At 39.9% G+C, this 27,111-nt stretch overlaps 1 protein-coding gene across 4 annotated transcripts in view; it reads right to left on the bottom strand.

Moving 5' to 3' along the window:
• Positions 1 to 490: 490 nt before the first annotated feature.
• Positions 491 to 27,111, bottom strand: part of LOC6038423 (glutamate receptor ionotropic, kainate 2) — a 46,350-nt gene continuing 19,729 nt past the window's right edge. Inside the window, exons 3-10 of one of the 4 annotated variants that reach the window (XM_038249732.1) lie at positions 10,143 to 10,706; positions 2,921 to 3,674; positions 2,581 to 2,857; positions 2,050 to 2,474; positions 1,873 to 1,988; positions 1,555 to 1,704; positions 1,112 to 1,261; positions 491 to 844 (exon numbers count right to left, since the gene is read on the bottom strand). In XM_038249732.1, coding sequence (XP_038105660.1) covers positions 614 to 844; positions 1,112 to 1,261; positions 1,555 to 1,704; positions 1,873 to 1,988; positions 2,050 to 2,474; positions 2,581 to 2,857; positions 2,921 to 3,674; positions 10,143 to 10,706 — 2,667 coding nt within the window. In that variant the 3' untranslated portion in view covers positions 491 to 613. Of the gene's footprint in view, positions 845 to 979; positions 1,262 to 1,554; positions 1,705 to 1,872; positions 1,989 to 2,049; positions 2,475 to 2,580; positions 2,858 to 2,920; positions 3,675 to 10,142; positions 10,707 to 27,111 lie in introns of all 4 variants that reach the window. The other 3 variants (XR_005276826.1, XM_038249733.1, XM_038249734.1) reach the window with 3 other exon arrangements.

Raw genomic sequence — 27,111 nt, 5'->3', positions numbered from 1 at the left:
GTAACTAAGTCAACTTGATGTAACTATAATTATCATCAAATTTAATTAAATTTAACTGAATCGAAATAAGTTTTACTATTTTTGCTAAATTCATCTATTTTTTTCTCGCTTGAGTTATATACCTACCTACTTAACTAGATTGAATTATTGCTAATTTTAATTCATCTAAAATCATCTCGTCAAATTATATCCAATCTTTAATTATTGAACCCACCGGCAGTTGTTGAAAATGCGTGCTGATGACCAACGCTTTTTGCCCGCTTTCGGCTCACTTTTCTGTCTGGGAATCGTTCGTGGCGTTTACCAACCATTCGGGACACAAACCATACTTCGAAAAGGTTAGTTTCCAATGAGAAGAGATGGACAAGGTTCGTTTCAAAATCATGTAGACATAGATTAACAATGAAGAGCAAACACGTGCTTTTGATTTTTTTTATTGAATTGATGGAAATTTCGATGAAAATAAAACCAAAATGACACACACTTTAAACTTCATAAAATTGTATTTTTTATCTACATCTATTTTCAAACTTTGAAACAAACGCGAACATCCTTTGGTGCAAACAAATAATGCTAAAGTAATAAACAATCTCCTCAACGGCCGATCTCGAAGCTAATCGTCCAACGAAACCATCTTCCGCCCGTTCGCCTTGGCAGCCTTCCCGTTGCTGTCTCCTCCGTTCGCCGCGACCGGATCCATGCCCGAGTGCTGCTCCACCGACAGGCCCGACTCGAGCGAGTTGCGCGACCCGGACGAGCTCTTCCGGTGGCGGACCGGTTTCGTGTTGCCGGAGCACTTGGCCACGAAGCGCAGCTCGGCGGCGAGCTCCTCGCGGAACGGGACCTGCGGGATTGATTGGCGGGTTAGAAAGGGGAAAAAATGCTTTGTGGTTTAGGGTTAGGCGTGTAGCTGTCAAAGCAAAGCTTTGACAAGTGACAGATGTACAGCGGTGTTTCGTTTGGGCAGTCTGACACTTACCTGTGTTGGGTGGGGTGGGCGCGGCTAAGCAGATGAGTTTTAAGGTTAGGCAGGGATGCAGGTTAGTGGGGGTGTTAGTACAACCGACTAGAGCAGGTAGTGACAGTGGCGTGGCGTGGCGGCAACAATTACCTTGTGCTGTCGAGCCCGCTGCATGATCACGCACAGCAGCTCGCAACAGCCGATGACACTGGCGAAGGAACATCCGACGCAGAGTACGAAGAAAACACCGCCGACGTTGTCCATGCCGAGCTCCTCGGCGCCGTCGTCCGCCGAACCTTGCTGCAAAAAGGGCAGTGGATCAAGAGGGTGGGTTAAGGCGGGTGCGTTAAGGGGAGGGCAGATCTCAGTAGGCTAGAGGGGGGAAGGTTTGGGGTCAAAGCCTACTACAACCGGGGTTTTCGAGAAACGGGGACGGGTTCGCACTGAAGCATGACTACGGAAAACAAGATGGCCGCCGACAGGGACAAAACTTTGTGCACGGGGAGTGGTTCCGGGATCGCGATGAAGTTCTATTCTAGAGTAGGAACACGCCAAACTGTGAAACGGGGAGGGGCAGGACCAACTCTGCGAACCTTGAGCTCTCGCGAGCGGCTGTGCACGTCGCACATCATCTCGCAGAAGCTTATGAACAACGCCACGACGCAGCCCACGATCAGCAGCACAAAGACACCGCCCACGTTGGCCACCTCCAGGGCCAGGGCGCCGCCCTCCTCCGTGGTTCCCTACGGGCGCCGGCAAGACTTTTGGTTATCTTTGTTGACGCTGCGTTTGACAGTTGCTCACCTTGCTTCCGCCTACCTTGACGCGTCAAAGGTAAACAACGCTAGGTGCGATCGAACTGTCAAACGCAGGGTTGGACTTTGCGAAACCCTTCGGAAACGTCAACTTACCGAACAGGCGCCGCCACCGCGCTTCTCCTTCCACCATTTGCGCTTCAGCGAAGTCAACACACCTTGCTCCTGCAGTCGCAGAACCGCTTCACTCAGTGCGCTTCGGTACGGTGAATCTAAAAGAAAGCAGATCCGGTCACTCCAGACCCTCAAAAAAAAAAAAAACCCGAAACCTACTCTTCCGCATCGCAATCCCGTAGCCCTTGTCGTCCAGCAGGCCGCCAATCTGCGTCACGTCGCACTCCCGCTCCACGATGTACTCGATCGAGGACGACTCCATCAGGAAGGCGTAGTTCTCCGTCTTGGCCCGGTTCAGCCCCTCCGGGTTGGACGACGTCAGCAGCTCCGGGTTCTGCATCATGTACTCGTACATCCGCTGGTACGTCTTGTACTCGGCGTCCTTGAAGAAGCTGATCGTGCTGCCGTCCCGCTTGGCGCCGTACTTGACGGTGCCGCCGGCCGCCGCCAGGTCCTCGGCGTTGCTGATCGGCGAGTGGACCTGCTCGACCGTCAAGAACGCCGCCAGGTTGGCGGTGTAGGACGACACCATGATCAGCGTGAAGAACCACCAGATGGACGCGACGGCGCGCGTCGAGGAGGACCTGCGCGGAAACAATGCAGCTGTCACTTACAAGTGATCGTTCTTTTATTACGCAACGCTGTTTGACAGTTCTGAAGGGCGGTCAGAACTGTCGTCAGGTCACCTACTTGGGGGCGATTTCCGAGCCCTGCTGCAGCAGGGCACCGATCGTGAACCACATGGAGTTGCTGAAGCTGAACTGGTTCTCCAGCTCTTCCGGTTCTTCGATGCACGGGTACGGGTTGTCCCACTCCTTCGGCGAGAGCCGACCCAGGATGAACAGGGACATCGACACCATCATGTAGGCACCGCCCAGATACAGCCAGACCTGCTTCGAGAACGGGGACATGAAGGAGAACAGCGACGGCGGTTCCTTGGTGGGCTTCCGGAACAGGATCGAAATTCCTAAAGGGAGAACAGACGTTTCATCACCGCGATCGCGCACCCTTCAAAATCACCCAAACTCACCCAAGTTCATGAACGGCATCGTAAAGTCCACCGCGCTCTCCCGGTCCGACGTGATGGTCAGATCCGTAATCGCCAGGTCCGCCCGCCACTCCAGCAGCTCGTTTACCATTCCGTTCCACTTGCCGGTCTCCCGGTTCAGCGACCCGTACACGCCGTCCTCCTGCAGCACAAAGGTATAGTTGAAGCCCAGCATCAGCGACAGCTCGTGGATCAAATCAACCCCAAAGCCCTCGAACCGATCGTTCCCCGTCAGCTTGGTCGGCGAGTCCTTCAACATCCCGTACGGGGGCGAAATCGCCGTCAACACGATGAACGTACGATTCTGCAGCGTTCCGTCGTCCAGCGCCAGCGCCGTCAGTTCCTTCTTGCGCGTAAAATTAAGCCCCTCGGTCGAGTTCCACACCCCGACCTTCTCCAGCCCGGCCGGGCCCAGCTCGACAATGTCCAGCAGAAAGTCCGACCGGTGCCCCTCGTGGTCGAACTTCACCCCCCGCGTTAGCCCGTGGATCGTGGACGCCTTCATGTAGTTGATGATGCTGTACCCGTTCTTCCAGGTGTTGTCGTCCTCGCACTTGAGCGCGATCGGTTCCAGCGGGTGCGGGGGATCGATGCCGATCAGGTGGCGCAGGGCTTCCGCGAACAGCAGGACCGCGTCGTACATGAGGGCCGTCTCGACGCGCATCGTGGCCGGGTTCAGGCCCTGGTTCAGTTCCAGGGTTTTGGAGATCTGGGAGGCGTTCAGGAATTCTGTGACCTGGAAAATTGTAGGAGTTCAGATAAGGGACCATCCATAAACCTCGTGGACACTTTAAAAAAAAAAACGTTACTTAATCCACCTTTAGGTGGTTGGTGCCTTCCTCACATTCATAAAGTGAATACAGTAATTGTTCGGTAACTGGGCGTTGTTTAACTGGGCTGCTTTTTAACTGGGCGCTCGATAACTGGGCCGTAGCCCAGTTAAAAAGCAGACAAACGTCAAAAAACCAAAACAAACGGAAATTACTGAGGGGTTAATGGATGCAAAAATCATATTCAATAGATAAAAAAAACTTTTTTCAAATTTTTCTTGAATTTCATGTTACAATTAAAGAAATATGAAAAGTAAGCATTGTAAATAAATTTGAGTAACATATATTTTTATTTTTCATCAGGGAAATATTATGCATCGTTGTTCCCCTCGTAATTTTTCGTTCAGCCCACTTAGCGAGCAGCATTCGGTGACTGGGCTACGTTCTCAGCCCAGTAACCGAACAAGTGCTGTACACTACACAGTCTCTAAAAAGTGTATCCAGGTTTTTAAGCGAAGATGGCGTTCGAATTGTGAACGCCCGAAATGTCAAAATCGCGCAGTAGCACCAACATTAGAAAAAAAATGTGGCTGTCATACGGCACACTTTTTTCGTAATGTTGGTACCCCTGCGTGATTTTGACATTTCTGGCGTTCACCATTCGAACGCCATTTAAGCTTAAAAATCTGGATAAATAACACTTATTTTTATCAAAATATCTTAGATCCGGCCTAAAAAAAGGTATAAAAAACACCAAAGTACTTATAACTTTTGATGGGGTTGTCAGATCTTCAATCTTTTGGGCTCGTTGGAACCACCCTTTTTACAATCTTCCGGAGTTTAGCCAAAATCGTTTTTTTAGCATAACTTTTAGAGTACTTATCTAAACTTCATAATATTAACTAGGGTCTTGTGGGACCCCAAGACGGATCGAATGAGCCTAAAACGGTCCAAATCGGTTCATCCAGTCCGAAGATAATCGTGTGCATATTTTTCGGTGCACGGACTTACAACCAGACACACGCACAGACATTTGTCCAGAATTTGATTCTGAGTCGATAGGTATACGTGAAGGTGGGTCTAGGAGGTCGAATAAAGAAGTTCATTTTTCGAGTGATTATATAGCCTTTCCTCATTGAGGTGCCCACCCCCCCCTTCTTCATCGTGGACAATTTCCACACAAACAAAATCTTTTTTGTATGAAGTGTGGACAATTTACACAATTTTTCTTAAAACATTGAACTCTACAATAAATTAAAAATGAATAAATATACAAATCGTTAAATTTATAAACATTCCCTTAACTTTTATTAAATCATTTTTTTATAGCGTTGATTAAATTTTAAACAGCTTTGGCCGATTTCCCTATGACCTAAGAAGGCAGGATTCTTATGACCTGGGTGCAGAATAGTGGTTCGCAAAGCGGCCTCAATTTAGAACTGTCAAAGCGGAACCAATTTACTGTTTGCAAAATGATACCAAGAAGTGGCAAGTATTGTAATCGATCTATAATTTATTTTGTCAGGATTAAAAAATTACTCGAACTTTTGAGGTATTCGAAGTCAACAAATCTTAAGATACAAAGATACATAATCTCGGAACTTCCATTCGGCTGTGCTTCTGGTTCACAAAATTCCACCCAATTCTGACGCAATTTTTCGTCACGTGGAAAATAAAAAAAGCATCTTTTGGCTACCCATCGTTTAGTCTACGAACAAAAAATGCGCGAAGCACTTAATTTTTCAGCAAAAACTTTAACATCAACAGATCCAAAATGTTTCAAAACAAGTCACTTCAGCAGCAAAAAAAAGTCACGCTTGAGCTTGAACAAAGCCTTCTACTTTGTTTATGTTTACAGCAGTAGTGCACTTGTATTAGTGAGGAGCAATTGGGTACTAAAGCCCTGTGTCAATTTTTATGTACAACGGTAAAAAACACGATTAAAAACCATTTCTGATCTTTTTTTTTCATTTTAACTTAAAAAAAAATTGACAAGACAACATTTTTTCGATGGATCAACTATGGTCCCCTTGGAACGAGCTGTCAAGTAGGAGCTTTTCTGTCAAGAAGGACCGCGAGGTTAATTTTTCAAAATTGATTTAAAAATCCATTTTAAACTCTTTGTGGTCGTACAAAGGGTCATTGTACTCAGAAAAATAAGCTTTATCGCTGTAAACAAAAATATCAGCAATCTAAGCTTCATTTTAGGACCCAATTGGGAGCATTCGAAAATCACGTTACGCATTCTGTCTTTTCAGCACCCAGCTTATGACCAAAGAAGGCATTTCACATCATTTGTTCGTCCGTACAATTTTGGAAACTTTCGTTACAAATAGGGTATGTACACACTTAGATCTTTTTACCGAATTCGGTAAAGTTTACCGAATTTCCAACTGCTGAACAGTTCGGTAAACCAAAAAATTACCGATTTCGGTAAAGCAGTTCATTCTTGTTCATCGTACAACAGATATTCGGTAAAATTATGTTCATTTTGACAGATGGTTTGCCGATCTAAACTTTACCGATTTTTCAACTACCGAATTCGGTAGAAAAATCTAAGTGTGTAAATATTAGGCCTTCGATAACCACACATGTCCACACTTTGCGCACTTTATTTCAATTTTGTATGGAAATTTATATGAGAAAACCTACTGTTTTGTATATGGAGCAATTCCAGCTCAAATCAGGATTTTTTCTGGTACTTTTGTACCCGACCCTCTCCGATTTCAATGAAACTTTGTAGACATGTTATCCTAGGCCTATATAAGCCATTTTTGTGTTTATGGATCCATCAGTACTCGAGAATAACATTTGAGAAGGGTGTAAGGTTTTTAAATATTTTTGTATTTTGCAATTTAAAAATTACTGTGTCTCGAAGCCTTTGCATCGTATCAAAAAGTGGTCAAAGACAAACTTGTAGCAAATTGGACGGGCTTTCTGAAAAAAATACACTGAAACAAAAATACACGCCACTTCTATGAGATTTTTTGATTTTAAGTTTATAAGTTAAATTCCAAGGTGATGTCACGATTATTTTTCGCTCAAAATGTTTGAGGAAATAGCCTAAAATGTTACAAAAACACTCACGAAAAATTCAGGATGGTATGCCACTCCTGAAAAAATAGAAAAATCAATTACTAAAACTGTTTTTTTGAAAAGTGGTCTAAACGTCAAAATTTTCAAAAAACCGATAGTGGGAATCGATTCCCCAGACAATTTTACATAAAAGTCTCCATATTGACCATTGTCCTAAGTTCAATCCTTGGGAAGATACAGCCGTTCAAAAGTAAAAATGATGGAAAACTGTTTTTTTTTGTGATTTTTGGCAATTTCTATATAAAAGACTTGGTTTTTTAGTTTCGTAAATATTTTTACCGGAAAGCTCGTCCAATTTCCCGTAAGTTTGTTCAAAATAAATTTTCATAATTAAATTTGTAAAACTATCTCAAATATCAAAATTTTTACCACAAAATATTCATTTTTTTTTACAAAATATCGTATTTTTTTATAAATTATTTAAATATGAATAATTTGGAGTGATTTTTTTTACAAAACAGAATTTGTACGCATCAATTTTAAAAAATTTGCGCACAATTTCGTTTATTTTTGAAATTACTTATATTTTTATATGAAATAGGAAACAAACGACGCCAAATTTTGTATAAAATTTTCACTGGCTAAGATATTTGAATATTAAATTACTAACTTCTACAAAATACTTGAAAATCATTATCTCGGGAAGAAATATATTTGTCTTCAGCAATGATGTAAGTTGAGAACAATTCAGGACAAAGGTCAGCTGCACTCTAAAAATATTCTCTTTTTTTATTCAATTTTTTTTTTAATTTTTAAAAATATGTTAGAGGATCAAAATAGGAAACTTCTGAGCCACACATACATATTATTATTTTATTACGGAGATATAAATTTTCTTAAAAATCCTTAAATATCGAATTGATGTTTATTTTTTCTAATCTAATCTAATCTAATCAGACCCTAGCGCAGCCAATCTTTCGAAGGGATCCTGGAGTGTGCCTTAGGTTAGATGACGCCTAGCACTCTTCTTGTCATTTATTAACATTCGTAGTGCGCCATTGCATTAGAATGCATTGAAACATCACAAGCGTTAAAGCGGCCAGGCCTACTGCGTAAAGCCGTATCGCAGAGATGATTCGTAATTGGGTTGAGTTTGAGCACTGAGTCTGAATCGACAGGGGAGAAAGAAGCCTGGGGACTAGGGTGCCCAGAAAAAAATGACCCCCTGCTCCACAAGCGGAAAACGGTTTTTTGGGTTATTTTAAGCATCTGTGCAAATTTTGAGCGAAATTGGTTGAGATTAACCCATTGATACCCGAGCCTAAAGTTGGTGAAAAAAAGTTTTTCATACAAAAATGACTTTTTTAAATCGCTAATAACTTTTCCTGATCAAGTTTTACAGCTTTGGTATGTTCTACAAAGTTGTAGAGCATTAAATTTTCAATAATAATCTCACTTTTGGGAATATTTGGATGCAAGTAGCGCACCGTGTAGATCAAACCGTAAGAAAGTTGATTTTTCCATAAATTTTTTCAATTTTTCCCATACAAACTTCACCTTCGAGTATCAATGGGTAAATGTTGACCAATTTTGCTCATATTTGGCCCAGAGTCCTAAAATAGCTCAAGGAACAATAATCAGCTTGTGGAGCGAGGTTTAAGAAAAAGTCCCATATTCTGGGCACCCTAGTGGGGACACACCACCATACGCTCCGAGATTTGGTTTTATTCGTTGGGAGCACCATGCTAAGAAGGTTTGGTACTCCGGGACCCTCTGGGATGGGACATTGTATTTCCACGAATGCCCTGGACTCTTTGCCGTGGTTATAGCGCCACAACTCGCTCTCTGTAACAGTGTTCCTAATTCCAGTCCAAGCTCACCAAGTCGTCATGGCCTAGTGGTTAGCATTTTTGCTTACCAATCCAAAGGACGGAGGATCGAACCCCGCCTCGAGCAACTTTTATTTTTCGTTCATATTCATTATTTCAAATTCATGTGTTCTTAACTTTCTCGTTGGGAGCAGATGGGAATCAAACCCAGAACCATTCGCTTACCAAGCGAACACCGTAACCAGTCAGCCACGGCCGCTCCCCTATCGAATTGATGTTTATTTTTTATATTAAAAACCTAAAAAATACCAATGCGATTTTTGATAAAATGCACCGTTTTCGAGTTAAAGACATTTAAACGCTAAAGTTAAAAAAAAATGAGGCGTAAATTTTCAACCTTATTTGAAAGAAATATTATAAAAAATTGTGAAAACTGTCTACAATTTGTTGGACATTGTTGATCCACCCTTCGGTTGCTAAGATCAACTAGCACTTTTTGTTCACTAAAACACATGAACAAAATAAAAAAATGAAGGGGGTTAGGTTTTCCCAAATCGATTTATTTCAATGAAAAGTGATTTAAAAAAATGGGTTTTCCGTGTATATTTTTTTCCGGATAGTCCTAATGACTAGCGTGCCAGGATCCTTAATAAAGGTGGGGCAACAATATGAGCGAATTTGAAAATTTCGTCGTTTATGGACATCCCTTGACCAACTTAAAAATTGATTTCTGAAGATGGTTCACCAAGTAGCAAGTAAAACATCGCGTTTTATTGTTTTTGTTGATCAATTGCTCCACTAGCGTTTTTATACGTTAATTATTGAACAAATGTCATCAAATTTTCTGTGACTTTTTTTTAACAAATATCCCATAAAATCGGAAAATAATCTTCAAAAAAAAAAAAAATTAATGTCGGACGGGAAAGAGCCATTCTTTCGCGGTGCCAAATATCAGACATTCCGAATTTTTTATCATAAGTTTGTTCTACAAAACACACCGTGGGCTGCGATAACTGGGTTGTTGCCCAGTCAAAAAGTAGAGAAACGTCAAATAACAATAATAAAGAAAAATTATCGAGGGGTCAGTTGATGCAAAAATAATGCATCGATGTTCCCCTCGTCATTTTTCGATCAGCCCAGTTATCGAACAAGTACTGTACTTTAATTTTAAACTAGGATCGGGAATTTGCGACAGTCTGAAACCATTGTCTTAAATATCCCGCTTTCTTTCTGGAATACAATGTAAAATGTAACGGAAATATCAGGTATGGGGTCCAGACTGTTAAGGTTTCTTCCTTGACTCGACCTGATGGCTAAGTCTACACTAGCAAATTACCATACCCAATTAAATAACAAATTGCAAACTATATTTAGATTTTATTAGTTGAATTGAAGATCTCAGTCCATCTCACTAACCTAACTTAAAGGACCAGGCTTCTCCATAAAGTTTTGTATGTTTCGAATAAACTTTGATGGAGGCGCACGGTACTTTAAGTTTGACGACTATTATTTCCACCAAGGAACTCCCAAAAAAAGGTTTGTTTGAATATTTCCAATTTCCAAACCAACCTGATGAATCTTCTCCTCGTCCGGATCGACCAGCCGAATGCCGGTGATGTTCGTCCCGCTGTACTGGTACGGCTCCAGATCGATCGTGTGCAAATCCATCGACGTGATGATAAACTGATGGTAGTCCGTCATCAGGCCGACCTGCTGGGCCTGCTTCAAAATCTCCGGCATCGAGTCGACCGAAGCGGCCAGTATGATGTGCTTGTCGTCGGACTGCTTGACCCGCCGCAGAACCGCCCGGTAGTTCCCGTTCAGCTTCAGGTCCAGCTGGCGCACCGTCACGGTGTAGCCCTTCGGGTCGTACATCTTGAGCAGGTCGGAGATTCCCGGCAGCCACGGACCGGACTCGTAAATGATGGTAAAGTCCTTCCACTCGAAGGCGACCACCAGGTCCAGGAACACCCGGCCCAGAATGTGCGGATGGGGATGGATGTTGATGGTGGGAAGGCGCGTGTAGGCGTCCCAGCGCGTTTCGATGTGGGGCATTTCCTTCTCGTCGCAGATGCTCTGCACGTGGACCGCCGCTTTCGGCGAGTTGGGCCCGAAGATGGCGGCGACGCCGGACTGCGTGAGAAAAAGAGAAGGTTGAGTTTAGATGTATTATTTATAAATTTTACATTTTTTTTTGTTTTTCATTACATATTTTCCAATTTGGGCAACAACCCAGTCACGACTTATTCTAGCAGAGCTGGTTCTGCCAGAATCTTGCTAGAACGTCGTGACTCGGAAAAAGAGAAAAGGCTGATTGCTCAAATCGAGAACTGTCAAACTGTTTACAGGGTACCCCATAGAAATTTGACAGTTATCGAAACCGACGAAATGTCAGACTAAATCCAGCTTCGCCACGTGCTTTCGAAATTTCAATCAATCAGAAGGTGGGTCGAATATAGGCACATTGAAGGTCGAATCCTAGGAGCAATAGACCCAAAATAGGGACAAAAGTGTTTTTTTGCCGTATAAGATGTTTTTTAAATCAAAACCTTGATAATGTACGAGCTTTAGCATTAAAACACCAACTTATTCGTGTAAAATGAACTAAGCAGCCACTAAGAGTACATCAAATTAATAGTGCGCTCTGCTTAGTAGGTCCAAAATAACGACATATGCCCTATGTTAGACGGTGAATGTTAAATCATTGAAAATAACCATACAATCGATTTTAAACTATTTTTTTTAAGGGATTACAAATTAGATGTTAGTATGAGCACACACTTCAACTTTTTTCAAATTCTTTTTTCATGGCATTACAATATACATTTTCACCTACTTTCAAAACTAATTTGAAAATATTTGGTTGCATTGTTGCCGAGATATAGCAATTTCAATTTAGCAGTTTCAAAAAACGGGTGCCACGATATCTCAACACTGTCTTGACCAAATCGGCTCAAAATTTTCAAAAAGTTTATTTTGAAAAAAGATAAAAATACGTTTGTGTTTTTCTTATAAATAACAGCTAGTTTTAGATTTTTGTATTTTTTTTTAAAAAGCAAATTTTAAAAATTGGGCTTCGTCATGCACACGAGAGTCTTCACCTCAAATTTCAGCCAATTTGGTCCATCCCATCTCGAGATATCGAGAACTCGGGGTTTAGCGAAAAACGCCTACAAAGTTTGACAACCCGCTTTGCGCATGGCATAATTTTGAACTTAAATCGTCTCTTACACAGTTTAATCATGAAATATCTTCATGAAACTTTCAGGAGTGATTAATAATCATCTTTTGAGTGGATTTATCAAATAATCTGTAATATGAAATATTGTGATTTTCTACATATATGTAACCCCTTAAATATACCTGCATTATAGAAAATATTTTTTTTTTTTGAAATTTTTGACAGCATCACTATTTTTTTAAAGAACTGCTCAGTGCTCATGTTCGAATCAAACAATTTTTACAGTAATAAACGAAAATTACTCTCTAAAAAATGTAGAATCTGCCATGTTGAAATGAATGTAAAAAATCCATTTTCAACCAATTTTTGATCTTTGAATAGCATTGTAAAGAAGAACTCATAAAATTTCAGAAAATGTTAGGGATGGAAGTTAGGCTTGTTTTATGTGACTTTGCCAATGTTTTTAGAAATGGATTTTTTTTTTTTACTAACATTTCCGATATTTTAAGTAAAAAGAAGTATGTAGTAATTTTTGTAGTGTCCCAGACTATTTTTCTACGCATTTTTTTGACGAAGAACTTCGTCTTAGGGCTCTATACAGGGTAGCAATCCAAAATTTCCAAATGAAACCGAAAAATGAAACGCCTTCCCCAAGCAGAGGGGAAAATCACAGAAGCAGCGCGGCCGACGGTTTTGATATAAATATAAACGCCACCCCCTCCACAGCATTAGTTTAGTCGGTGGTCTACCACCGAAGCGAGAGGAGCTCAGCTCTTCTCGCGAGCGCCAGCCTTCTCTCTTCCCTACAAAACCACGGGAAATTTGAAAGCTGGCTTTAGTCGGTGGTCTACCACCGAAGCGAGAGGAGCTCAGCTCCTCTCGCAAGCGCCACTAGGTGGCGTCTTCAGGAACTAGCCTTCCCGCTTCCCTACAAAACCATGGGAAATCGGAAGGCTGGCTTCAGTCGGTGGTCTACCACCGAAGCGAGAGGAGCTCAGCTCCTCTCGCAAGCGCCACCAAGCGCTTGGCAGTAGTGGCCACCACCTGGAGGCCCCGGGGATGTTCCGATAAGGGAACATTTGCGGAACCATAAGAGTTGGGGCAATATGGGTATCAAACTTAAGGGATTTTGATACTGGACATGCAATTTGACATTTTGGCAGTAATGGCCGCAACCTAGAGTGGCCGGAGGCCCCGGGGATGTTCCGATAAGGGGACATTTGCGGAACCATAAAAGTTGGGGCAATATAAGTATCAAACTTCAGGGTTTTTGATACTGGACATGAAATTTGACATTTTGGCAGTAGTGGCCACCACCTGGAGTGGCCGTAGGCCCCGGGGATGTTCCGATAAGGGGACATTTGCGGAACCATAAGAGTTGGGGCAATATAAGTATCAAACTTCAGGGTTTTTGATACTGGACATGAAATTTGTAGTGGCCGCAATCCGGAGTGACCGGAGCCCTCGGGGGTGTTCCGATGAGGGGACATTTGCGGAACCATAAGAGTTGGGGCAATATGGGTATCAAACTTCAGGGTTCTTGATACTGGACATGAAATTTGAAATTGGCGGAACCATAAGAGTTGGGGCAATAAAGGTATCAAAATGTAGCTGCTCCTCAGTGATGTTGCTGCACGGTTACGCAAAACGGAAATGAAATTAAATCCAGCCTCGGAATAGAGTTATCTACGTGCGTATGTATTGCGTGTACGTACACGAAAAAGATTGAGGTTAAATTTTGTACAGTCCAGCAAAACAAATGGCGTGCTAGTGTGCGTGAGAGCGGGCTTAGATAACTCTATCAGAATCACCTCGAAATTTACGAGCGATTACATATGTGTGTGTGTGAGTGTAAGCGCGTGCAGTCCAAAATCTCAGCCTGCTGCGCCTCACTTCAGCTCATAATTTTTGGATCGTCGTCGAGGCCACATCAGCTGCAGCAGAAGAGGGCGCAGAAGGCGAAAATTTCCTAGGCAGCCCAACGGACAAACAACGAAGAACAACCGCAGCTCCGCAGGAGAAGCAAACCACAGGCCAAGGTTCCGAAGGAGAGAGGAAACCGGCCAAGCCCGCGGCCCGTCCGCTGGTTGACGAAACGAATCTGGCCGCCATCACCCCGAAGGATCGGAACTTCGGAACGAATCGCCACTGCAGACCAGGCCCTGCTCCTCAACCATCGCAAGTGTAACGGACAAGAAGCAAAATCCCCGCCGCAAGTAGCACTTAGGAACGTGGTGCTGATGCAGGTTGACCCAGACCAAAGCCATGGACATCTTCCTCAACGTTGACCGGAGAAGCGGCCCGAATGAAGCACTACACCTCGCGGAAGATTTGATAAACAAACGGCCCTTTTCAGGGCCACCAAATATCTCACGAAAGAGTTGTTCCTTCAAAATTTCCCTCTAAGAATGTTCCCTAAAAATTTAAAAAAAGATCGAATAAAAATCATTTCACCACAGAGTTAGCATGAAACCACTGTTTCTGTGTGGTAGAATGTCATACGCGCTTGTGTGTGTGTGTGTGTGTGTGTGTGTGTGTGTGTGTGTGTGTGTGTGTGTGTGTGTGAGCACGGAGAGGGAAAAATCGCCTGCTGCAAAAATGCACAAGTCAGAATAACTTTTTCGAAAATTTGGAGCCGTCGCCGATTGCTGGCAACAGCCTTCAAAAAACACTGGCTCAGAAAAAGCCCCATCGAAACGACGTTGAACGCTTCAACTTTATCCTCAGCTCAAGCATCTCCGCCGTCAGGTATTCCCGGTTTGGTTGACTCGTCCGACTGGGAACTGCGGCCCAGCTCGAGACTACCGTGTCTGTTTCTCGCCTTCACCTTTCCTCATTTGCTAACGCGTCGTCCCTTCCTCGTTGAAAGTCGAGAGTGAAATGATTGCGAAAATGACAAATCGACCTATATTTATAGATTTTTGTTTTGGCATATCGCGGAACGATAAAATCTTGGTGGCGAATGCAGTAGGAAGGGCAAAATGAGGAAAAAATCTTGCGTGCTTGTGAAAAGAGGGGAAGTAATAGCGAAATAGAAGTATAAAAATGCGTTCTACCCTTTCCACTCCACTTAGTTGCCACCGAGATGCTGAACAAGTCGGGTCGGCTCATAATAACTATCTGAGCCGCAGACGCTTGAAGCAGCAGCAGCAGGGAGAGAGAGCCCCAAATTCTCTCTTCCGGAGAAGGATTTCTTCTGAAAAATTACCTTTATTTTCTAGAGAGAGAGAGAGAGAGAGAGAGAGAGAGAGAGAGAGAGAGATCGGAGAGCAGCACCGAAGAGGGCAAATTGTGTGCGAATGCCGTAGAACGACACACCATATATACACACTCCCGTTTCATGGTACACGCTGATTGGGTTCGATGCGTCGAGTTTCCCTTCCACGGATGTTCGATTGATGTATCTAAATTCGTCACCTGAAAAGGCCATCAAAGACTGCGACCAACTACAGATACACCCGGGGACGAGCAAAACCGCCAGCGGAGGCAACTTTTAGGCAGTGGAGTAAAATCGTTTAACCTAGTAGACTGTGTGAAAATTGTTGTAGCCCTGTTGTATGGGTTAGTACAACGAATCTACTACGAGCTCGTGTAATTGGTCACGGCCCCGGGATGCACAGCCGGGTCAGTCAGGAAGCTTCCCCCAATTCGTTCAAAGATTTTGTTTACGCCAGTGGTGGCCAAAACCTGGAGTGGCCGGTGCCCTCAAAGAAGGTCCCCCGGGGCCTGGGGGGACATTTACTGAACCATACGAGTTTTTGCAATATGGGTATCAAAATTTATGGTTTTTGATACTGAACATGAAAATGGCCATTTCAACAGTGGTGGCCAAAACCTGGAGTGGCCGGTGCCCTCAAAGAAGGTTCCCCCGAGGTCCTTTTACAGAACCATACGAGTTTTGGCAATATGGGTATCAAAATTTATGGTTTTTGATACTGAACATGAAAATGGCCATTTCGGCAGTGGTGGCCAAAACCTGGAGTGGCCGGTGATTTCAAAGCAGGTTCCCCCGGGGCCTGGGGGGACTTTTACAGAACTATTTGAGTTGTGGCAATATGGGTATCAAAATTCATGGTTTTTGATACTGAACATGAAAATGGCCATGTCGGCAGTGGTGGCTAAAACCTGGAGTGGCCGGTGCCCTCAAAGAAGGTTCCCCCGGGGCCCGGAGGGCCTTTTACAGAACCATACGAGTTTTGGCAATATGGGTATCAAAATTCATGGTTTTTGATACTGAACATGAAAATGGCCATTTCGGCAGTAGTGGCCACAACCTGTACTGGCTGGTGCCCTCGAAGCAGGTTCTCCCGGGGCCCGGGGGACATTTACAGAACCATATGAGTTGTGGCAATATGGGTATCAAAATTCATGGTTTTTGATACTGAACTAAAATTGACATTTCGACAGTAGTGGCCACAACCTGGAGTGGCCGGTGCCCTCAAAGAAGGTTCCCCCGAGGTCCTTTTACAGAACCATACGAGTTTTGGCAATATGGGTATCAAAATTTATGGTTTTTGATACTGAACATGAAAATGGCCATTTCGACAGTGGTGGCCAAAACCTGGAGTGGCCGGTGATTTCAAAGCAGGTTCCCCCGGGGCCTGGGGGGACTTTTACAGAACTATTTGAGTTCTGGCAATATGGGTATCAAAATTCATGGTTTTTGATACTGAACATGAAAATGGCCATTTCGGCAGTGGTGGCTAAAACCTGGAGTGGCCGGTGCCCTCAAAGAAGGTTCCCCCGGGGCCCGGAGGGCCTTTTACAGAACCATACGAGTTTTGGCAATATGGGTATCAAAATTCATGGTTTTTGATGCTGAACATGAAAATGGCCATTTCGGCAGTAGTGGCCACAACCTGTACTGGCTGGTGCCCTCGAAGCAGGTTCTCCCGGGGCCCGGGGGACATTTACAGAACCATACGAGTTGTGGCAATATGGGTATCAAAATTCATGGTTTTTGATACTGAACTAAAATTGACATTTCGACAGTAGTGGCCAAAACCTGGAGTGGCCGGTGCCCTCAAAGCAGGTTCCTCTTGGGCCCAGGGTAACATTAACCGAAACATACGGGTTGTTGCAATATGGATATCAAAATTCATTGTTTTGATATTGAACCTGCAAATGGCAATTTTGAAATTTTGAAGTTTATTGTAAAAATATTTTTTTTGCTTCCTGATTTTTCGGGCCAATTTTGAAGGGGGTGACAAAACTTTTAAAAATATTTGTACCAGCCTAATGGCTTTTTATTATTTCAAAATATTTCTAAAAAATTTTTCAATGCCAAAAGTTTAATTTATGAAATGATTTCAAATCAACTGGCACGAAAATCTTGACATTACGATTAGCTGTGAAGCGTTTAAAAACTTTAGACGTTATCCAACGTCAAAATACCATAAGATCTTAGAGCAGAAATACCATAAGATCTTAGAGCAGAAATAAATAGATCTTAAGAAATTACCGTTTCGTGATTGATTTTGTGGCCAAGAAACGCAAATAATAAAGCTATAAAAAAATCATTAACTTTTGTGTCCGAAGTTCTTCGTCATGATGGTTATGCCTGTAGCATTACCACTGCACCTTTTTTACTATTTGAATGATAATGGTGCCATTCTAGAACCAAAAATGTGAAAAAACAAGCTAAAAATTGAAAAAGTTACTGTAAAAACATGAAAAAATTAGAAAGGCAAAATGTAATAATAGTAGGTGGTAGAATAGACCAAATACTATCAAAAACATAAATAAACTAAACAAGATAAATGCAAATTAAAATGCAAAACATAAAACAAGAAAAACAGAAAACAAGAGAAGTAAAGTTTTTCGTAGAACAAAAGTTGCTTAAAATGACCTCATAAACACGGAAAAAATAAAAAAAAATTGGGAATATTAAAAAAAAATCTAAGATGATTTTACAAAATTATCTTTTTAAGGAAATAATCACTCTAAAAAAAGCAAATACATACAACAACAAAAAAATAAAACCAATCTCTTTAGATAGTTAAAAGAACTGTTCATGTTTGAAAGAATATTAAAAAACTCTTAGAAATTGATTTTTGGTAAAACCAATCCATATTTCAATTTATAGTTTATGTTTCAGGGACTATTTAAAAAATATGTATAGCTAAAATGAAATTTTCATTGATAAAAAGTTGTACAAAAAAAAACAAAACAAAAATAAGAGCCATTTATTTTGCAAAGCATGATTTCAAATAAAAAAAAACTCCTTATAAAAAGTCAATGTCAATTTTCGTAAAACACACAAACTAACAACAAATTCCTAAATTAAAAAATAACTTCTAAAATTTAAGCACTCATTATTTTGATTCAGAGTAGAAATTAAATCAATGCTTTTGAAAATAACGGTAACTTGACTTGCCACCCTGCCAATATTTTTTACGCTTTGATTTTTTAGAATTTTTTAACGATGGATATCAAAAATCCAAGAATGTAAGCTTGTTGTATACATGTTTGTGAATATTTGGTGAAAGTTTGATGCAATTTGGATGATTTTTAGGAAAACTGAGTGGTCCATAAACAACGTAGTTTTGAAAAATAGAGTATTTTGCTTTTTTAACGCAAGTTTCCCGTTATGAACCTAACAATATGGGTATAAAAATTCATGATTTTGAAGCACCAACTCAAGACAGGTCTTTGGGAATGCTTTGGTGGCCACTGGCCAACCCGGAACCGGTTCCGGAGAATTCCGGGGAACCTACGGAGTGGTCAATACATTGTCAAACAAAAACCAGCCGAACAGGATTTAAATTACAGCGCATCCAAAATCATTTTTATTTATGATCACAAGAACCGATATTGGACCGACCTGGCCACTTTGGCACCGGTTCCAAGTACCCCAGCGGAACTCGGAATATGGCCAACCACGCAGCTATTCCAGAATTATTATTTTTCAAGCAATATGAGTGTCAAAGTTTACCATTTTTAACAAGGAATATGAAAACTACGTTGTTTATGGACCACTCAGTTTTTCTAAAAATCATCCAAATTGCATCAAACTTTCACCAAACATTCACAAACATGTATACAACAAGCTAACATTCTTGGATTTTTGATATACATCGTTAAAAAATTCTAAAAAATCAAAGCGTAAAAAATATTGGCAGGGTGGCAAGTCAAGTTACCCCTTTTAAGCCCTTATAATTTCAATGCTTTTTTTCACTAGCTTCCCTCTTTATTATTGTAAATTTTGATATTCAATTTTTAATCAATGTTGATTTTTTCGTGTTATCAGTATTATATATATACAGTACAATTATATATTTTTTATCAAAGAGAAATTTGTAGAGACAAATTCTTAAACACATTTGCAATAACTTAAATCAAAATTGGATTAGTTTTTGCAATTTCAATATTTTCTTTATGTGTTCAAAACGTTTAAAAGTTTTCCTTGTTTTTCATTCAGGAAGGGGGAAGTATATGGGTCATTCCAGGTCAACTTAGTACACTTTTGGACTCGACCTTCACCGATTTGGACCAAACTTGGAGGGAACGTTCATCTATCGATAGTTAACAGAAATCTCAAGTTTGGTGCTGATTGGACCATCCCTCTTTTTTTTGGCACCGCCCTCTTTTTTGACGATTTTCTAAAAAACTTTTTTTTCTTTTAATCATAACTTTGCAACTATTTGAGCAAAAGACTTTCTACAGGTTGTATTTTATAGAAAATTGACCTAGGGATTCGATAAAAATAACGTTTTAAGTATTAAAATTCAGTTTCGACCAATTCCTTATATTTTTATTTGTTTTATTTTATCACCATCGTGTTCTCCGGACAATTTTACATAATAATCAATGTAGACCTCAAACCAAAATGAACTATTGACGAGATACAGCGATTTTACTGAAAAAAGTTTGATTTTGCGCAGCACTCGGAAGTACATGGTGTACTTTTCAACAAAAAGGGAAGAATCCCGCATAGTTCGGTGTTATATGTGAGAAACTTATTTCGGATTTGAATTCATGTGACAGAGTGCAAAAAAAGTTACTAAATATAAAAAATGAGTAGATTTAATTTGAAAATTGGAAATAGTTTTAAACAAGTATTGTATTTGTATTTGTATTTGTATTTGTATTTTATTTTTCATTAATATACCGAAGGTAAAACCTTTTTTGTATACATTGACTTAAATGATAAGGACCTTATGTTTCATTGAAACTAAAAACTAAATTAAAAACTAAAACGAAATAAGCTAAAGATATAAAAATGTCGATAATACGACAAATTACTTGTTTAAGTAGAATTCAGTAATAAATTTAAGACTGATTATCAGCTGTGTATGTAGTTATAAAAGAGTGTGTAATACAAGGCATTGCTTAATCAAAACCAAAACAAAACTCAAATTGAATTTTTAAATGCTCTTTACACCTACGCTTGAATTCACTAAATAAAGTTATAGATTTTAAGTTATGCGGCAAATCATTCCACAAACGTGCGCCTCGAACTGCGAATGAATTTCCCATAAAGTTAGTGTGGTGAACTGGTATTATAATATTATTTGTGCGATTTGAACGACTGAAAACTAAACTTTCGAAAAGATATTGCGGCTCTTTGAAATTTATAAGTTTGAATAAAAATAACAACAATTGAAACTGATAGAACTTGCTCAAAGACAAATCAAAAATTGACCTTTGAAATTGTGAAACATGATCGAATCTCCTTAAATTGTAGATGAAACGGATACAACTATTGAAGCAAACTTGTAGGTGTCTTTCAGTGTCAACATTCATTTTAGAAAATATAACATTGCCGTAAATGAAATGAGGCATTAATAGTGTGTGTACTAGCTTTATTTTAGTGTCAATTGATAATGTGTGTCTATGGCAATTTAGAGTTCGAAGAGTTGAATAGACCTTTTTCTTTATTAGAGATACATGATCCTCCCATGTAAGATGTTTGTTCATTTTAATACCTAAGTTCAAGCATTCATCAACTATTTCTACATTTTCATTGTCGATTTGAATAGGAGGTAAGTGAGGAAGAACTGTATTCTGACGGGAAAAAATTATTGCTTTTGTTTTTGAAGTATTTAAAACAAGTCCATTATCCTTACAGTAACGAGAAATAGCAGATAAATCAGAGTTTATTAGAGATATTTTGTTAGGAAGCTGATCAACTGGGCAAGAAAGGTAAATCTGTGTATCATCGGCAAAAGATTGTTTATTACAATGAGTTATAAAACTAGGCAAATCGTTAACGGATAATGTATACGCCAACGGACCAAAAACGGAACCTTGCGGTACACCTCTTTTTGTAGACCTAAACTGAGATCGGACTCCGTTAATTTGAACTAATTGCGAACGGTCACTCAGGTAGCTTTTCATAAGATCACAAGCATCACTAGAAAATTGAAATTGTTCTTTAAGTTTATCTATAAATATTCTGTGGTCAATCAAATCAAAGGCTTTAGTGAAGTCCAATAAGATAAGTACTGTAACATAGTTAGAATCAAATGATGCATTTATATCCTGGCAAACTTTTGTAATAATGGTGGATGTACTATGGTGTTCTCGAAAACCAGATTGAAATGGTGTGATAAGTTTTTTGAATGTAACATATTGAACTATTTGATCCTTCAGCAAGATTTCACAACCTTTTGATAATGATGGCAAAATAGAAATAGGTCTCAGATCGTTAGGATTAGATGGATTTTTTATTTTAGGTATCGGTTTAACTATAGCCAGTTTATATATTGTTGGAAAGGTATTTGTAGAAATGATTTTATTGTATAAAAGCGTAATGTATGGAATCAAAAGATCAAGAAAAAGTTTAACAAATTTAAGTGGAATTTCATCATACCCTATTGCATCAGATTTAATTCTAAGTATAGCTTTATGGACTTCATCTTCAGTAACAGCTCGGAATTTGAATTGGTCTTCTTCAACGATATCAGGAATAATAGTAGGTTGTCTGTTTCCAGTTGGATAGTTCTCAATTTTTTGGATAAAACAGTTACTAACATCTTCAGGTTTAAATTTATCGTCAAGGTTATCTGGGTCGTCCCTAAATCCAAGACTTTTAAAGTTTTTCCAAATTGTTTTGGATGGCAAGGTTGGATCAAATAATTTAGCAGAATACTGTTTTTTTGCAATTCCAATCAGATTTGTAGCACGATTTCGAAAACGATTGTAAACAAGTTTGTTTTCAAGAGTTCTATTGTTTTTCCAAAAACGGTAAGCTAAATTCCGATCTACACATGCATTATATGCTTCTCTAGAATACCATGGGCAGCTTGTTGGTAGAATTGTTTTCGTTTTTAGAGGGGCATGCTTGTTCACTAGTTGAATTAATTTATGATTAAAATTTGAAGCCAAAGTTTCGCAATCCACTATTCCATTAAGCTGATCAAAATTAAAGTTTGGAAAATCATTTCTAACGGCTTCCTTATCAATGCGATTAAAATTTCTGAAAAATATGGTTTTTAAAGACGCAACAGAAACAGGTAAATTAAAAACAGTGTAAATAAGATCATGGTGTGACACGGCTGGAACAGAAACTTGAGAGAATAGAGTAGATGATAGATTTTCTGAACATATGAAATAGTCAAGCAATGAGGAACCTGTGTTATGAAAATGAGTTGGAAATGATTTGTTGACTATTGAGAGAGAAAAACTATTTATAAGACGAGTAAAGTTGTTTGACATTGGATTTGAGACAAGAATATTAATATTGAAATCACCCATAAGAATAATATTATTATAAGTTGAAGATATGTTACCAAGATCCTCAAAGAAAAACTAAAATCATTCAAGGTTGGGGGTTTATAGATAACACCAACCACAACTTGCAACTGACCTACTTTTAATTCACAAAACATATATTCAATACTATCTCTTGGGGATGTTTTAATAATTTTAGTTTTGTATTCAGGGCGTACAAAAAGTGCTACTCCTCCTCCTCTCACTCTTGTTGTAGAATTACGATCATGTCTCAGAATTTCAAAATTGTCGAATTTAATCAGAGCATCCTTTATATCAGAATTCAACCATGTTTCGGTAAAACCTATACAGTCAAATCCTGTTCGAGTGAAAATGTTTTTAACATCATCGTGATGACAGATTATAGAACATGTATTTAAATGACCAACTTTAAATCCATTTTCTTTCGAAAGATTATTTTTCAGAGTTGCATTGATTGGTTCAAATCGCAGTTCTTGCACGTTGTTCACAGTATTAGTCATAAAAATATATAAATCTATGTAGAGAAAAACACGCGTAGGAAAAGAGCAATCAGGACAAAACAAAAGATAATAGTGCTGTTTTGGTTTTCAGATAAACTGCTTAAACAAACAAAATAACAATAACAACAAAAAATCCTGTACTGCTGGGCAAATCTACTATCATCTAAATCCAAACAAAATTAAATTAAACAAGAGTTCAAAACAAATTTAAGCAACAAAAACAGATGAATAATCAATTAAAATAACTTGAAGTTTAAGCTAATGATAAAAACGGAAAAAACTGAATGGAATGCAAAAAAAAGATAAAAATACTTAACTAAAACAGATGAACGGCAACGCGATCTGATGACGATGACAACTCTCTCGGAAAACTACGACGAAACAGATGAATCATCCCGAGCTGTCTCCCTCCAAGGTTCCTGGCTTCGGGAACAGCATCGGTGGTTCCTTCTGGTTGCAAATTACTGTGCCTTGGAAGATCCGGATTGATTTCGACTCCTTCGATGTGTGGACGAATACCATCCCATCCGACACCTTCACCGAATGAATCTTCTTCTCCCTCTTCCAAGCCATGGCTTGTTGAAAGGTGCGTGGTTCTGAGCTGACAGGTTCTCGTTGATGTACACCCGTTCACCAGATGGAAAGCCAAGATCATTCAGCGACAGATTCTTCTTTGTGAAGTAGGCCTTCATAAACTCGTTCCTCTTGAACTTGCTTTCAAAAGCGACAACTATCGGTGGGGCTGATACTCTTGACCTTCCTGCTCCTTGTGCGTCGGCGCGCGAGATCCTTCGCAACATCACGTTCGCGAATTCTTCTCGAGGAAGGTATTCTTGGGATTTCCGACTTTTCCAGACTTTTCCAGACTTTTCGGCAAAAAATTACAAGTTCCCGACTTTTTCCCGAATTTTGGCAAATTTTGGCGAACTCCCAACTTTTTCCCGACATTCCTGATTTCCCGACTTGAGTGGCCACCCTGCAGGGAGTTTTTATTAAGATTTTTTGTTGATCTGTCAAGGTCAAAAAGTGAGGCTTTGAGAGCTGCACAAATTGGCACGCTTAACTCAATGTGGCCCAATGTTGACGTACCCCAAGTAACATTTTTTCCAGGAGTTCTACAAGAGCTCTTCAAGATAGCTACAGCATAGCAGTTTGGACCGCGGTAGGATAAAATTCTCTTCAAAACTTCTTCAGGAGTTTGGAAGAGTACTTGAAGAGAGTTTTATCCTACCGCGGTCCAAACTGCTATGCTGTAGCTATCTTGAAGAGCTCTTGTAGAACTCCTGGAAAAAAATGTTACTTGGGACGACAAGATAGCACGATCTCGACGAAGTGATTGATTTACGTCTATTTGTCTGTGATTTAACCTACCGTAGTTCATCACCCACTAACCCATTTTAAAATCTGCCCAGGACTGCACTGCCCGGCATGTTTCCCGATGCAAATGCAAAATTAATAGCCCGGGCACATGTTATCCGGGAAGATAACGCTCGACGAACGAAATCTGTCAAAGCCTGCTGGGATCAAAGCTGCCGCGATCAATTAAAAACAACTTTGCAACATATCAGCAACAAAACGGCACAAGACACAAATCCCACAACGATCCGAAATGGATCGCACTTTCTGTCTTTCTCTTGACATATGCTAAACAGGATCTTGACCCCCCCCCCCCCTCCCCATCCGCCCACATCGCGAAACTTTCGTGCGGAAATTATTTCCTAATGAATTAATAATAATACATTAATGCAGGCGACAGCCGTCGTCGGCGCCGGTGGCGCTACCATCGTCACACCATGTGTTGACATTTAGTAGAGACCGATTTCTCGTGCTCTCTCTCTGTCTGCAGAAACGCAGCAAGCCCCAATTATTCATAGAGTCGTTCAAGAGCAGATAAATTTTCCGAAAGACCCCCTCCCGCTCTCTTCCTCTTTCTGACAGATCCTAATCCGGGAGGGCCAAATGAATAGAATATGAATAAATTAACACACACAACTTTCGATGTTTGTGGTTATGTTTAAGGAAGTAGGGGAGAGGGGGTAAAACTAGACAGATGACTGTGAATAAATTGGTGGCTCCAGAGGGGCCAGCCCTCTCCCTCCGGGAACCTTTAGTTGTGGCCAATGAACCAGGAACTGTCAGTTCAGAGGGGGTACACGTTGGCTAAAATGTACTCATTCTCTGAGTTAAATCGCACGATTTTGCTGTATGGGAGAAAGCTTCATTGAAGAGGGGCTATTCAGAAACTACGTGATAGAATAAATTTGACATTTTGCGAGTAAACTTTGCGTCACCTCAATGTTGTTTAACATTTAATTGTTTTCATTTAAACCACGTGGCTTGTCGTTTGACAGCTGGGGGACCATTCATCAATCACGTAACCGTAGTGATCCCCAACACAATAACCCTCCAAATTCCCCAGATATTTACATCCCACTGCAGTTGAGTCAACAAATTTCGGCCGAAAATTTCCAAAACATCTGTCCAGCGCGACACAGAGGGCGGCCAACAAACGAATGTGCAAACAAATGCAACTCTTGAGCTCGACCACAAAATATTTATCGTCTATTTACTCTGCCGGAATGGATCCCCCCTCAACAGCATTTTAGTCGGCCAGTCAGTCAGTCAACCGGCAGGGAGATATTTTGCCATTCATCTAAAACTCAAACCAAGGGGGGGGGGGTCTTGCGGGGTGGTTGTCCTCACTCATATCCCCGTCAAAGTTACATTTTATTGTAAACAATTCCGGAATCGTTTTGTGTATATATTCTCGTTTGTAAAATTTTGCGGACCGCCCCTCTCTCCCCCACCCACACACTTCTTTAGCTATGAGGGAGGGGGGTCCGACTTGATGGGAGAATGAAGAAAGAAGGGGGGGGGGGTACTTTGTGTGTACTGTGACTATAATGGTGTGACGATAGTTTGATGTTGAGTCGGGGAATGTTGGTTTTCGGAAAGCTATATCCTCTGGGGAATGGGATCTAAGGGGTAAAATGGATTACTTTAAGAATAAAAAAAAATGAGAAAAAAAAATGAGATTTTCAGATATATCTTTTATAATGTTTTGAATCGCTCCCTCTTAACTTTACAATTTTCACATCGGTTAAGCATTTTTGGATTGTTTCAGCTTTTTATTTTAAATTGGATTGTTTTCGTTGGAAACAATTCAATATTTTTCATGATTATACTATACATTTTTTGAAAATATTCTCAACTGTTTTGGAAAAAAAATTGTCCCCTATTTTTTCGTAGCAATTTAGAAGAAATGGAAGGGAAGGGGTGTGACATAAAGTTTAAGAAATTTTTGCAACGACTTTGTATGATTTAAAATAAAAAAAACGTCATTTCCAAAATTCGCAAATAAACATGTTTCATCAGAAATGAAAAAAAAAAAATGTTTTTCAAATTCTTTGTTTTGGATTAAAAAAGCATAATTATATTTTTTTTTGAGTAATCAATTTTGGAATATTTCAAAATTCAACAAAAAATTTATATGGTTTTATGTATTCTGAAGATTTTTGGTAAGTTTTTGAGTTTATCAGAATTTTATTTAGATTATTAGAATTCAGAATTTTATAGATTTTGTTTTAATTTTGTAGAATTTTGATCAATTTAGCTAACTTAGGAATAATTTTATAGAATTTTGATCATTTAAAAAAAATGTTGAAACCATAAAAAAAGTTTTTTTTTTACAATTGAAAGTTTTTTTTTTACAATTGAAAATATTTTTTTTCAAAACAAGATTTTTTTCTGTTTTAGTAAAACTAAAATATTTTTTTGGATAAATTTTGAATTTTTATTTTTCAAATTTTAATAAAATCAAAGTTTTAAAGAAATTTTCAGTTTTTTTTAAATTATTTTCATAATTAACAAATATTCAGGATTTATTAGTCCGTTGCAATTATTTTTTGAAGTTTATGTCCTTCGACTCTGGCCAAAGCCGTGGGGAGGGGGGGCCCAAATAAATTTAAAATGATTATCAATGCATAAAAAGGCGTTTTTATATGATTAGACTTCTTTTTTCATTGAAATTCCCAGTTTAATGAAAAATTGTGTTTTGCCCCCAGATTTTTCGAACCAATTTTGAGGGGAGGGGAAGAGGGAAGGGGGGGGGGGGGGGTGACATAAACTTTGATAAATATTTCCAACGGCCTTAGAGTTTAAA

Source organism: Culex quinquefasciatus, chromosome 1 (genome assembly GCF_015732765.1).
Source record: "Culex quinquefasciatus strain JHB chromosome 1, VPISU_Cqui_1.0_pri_paternal, whole genome shotgun sequence".
In the NCBI taxonomy this organism is placed as follows: Eukaryota; Metazoa; Arthropoda; class Insecta; order Diptera; family Culicidae; genus Culex; species Culex quinquefasciatus.
This window is presented reverse-complemented; position numbering and strand designations above follow the sequence as displayed.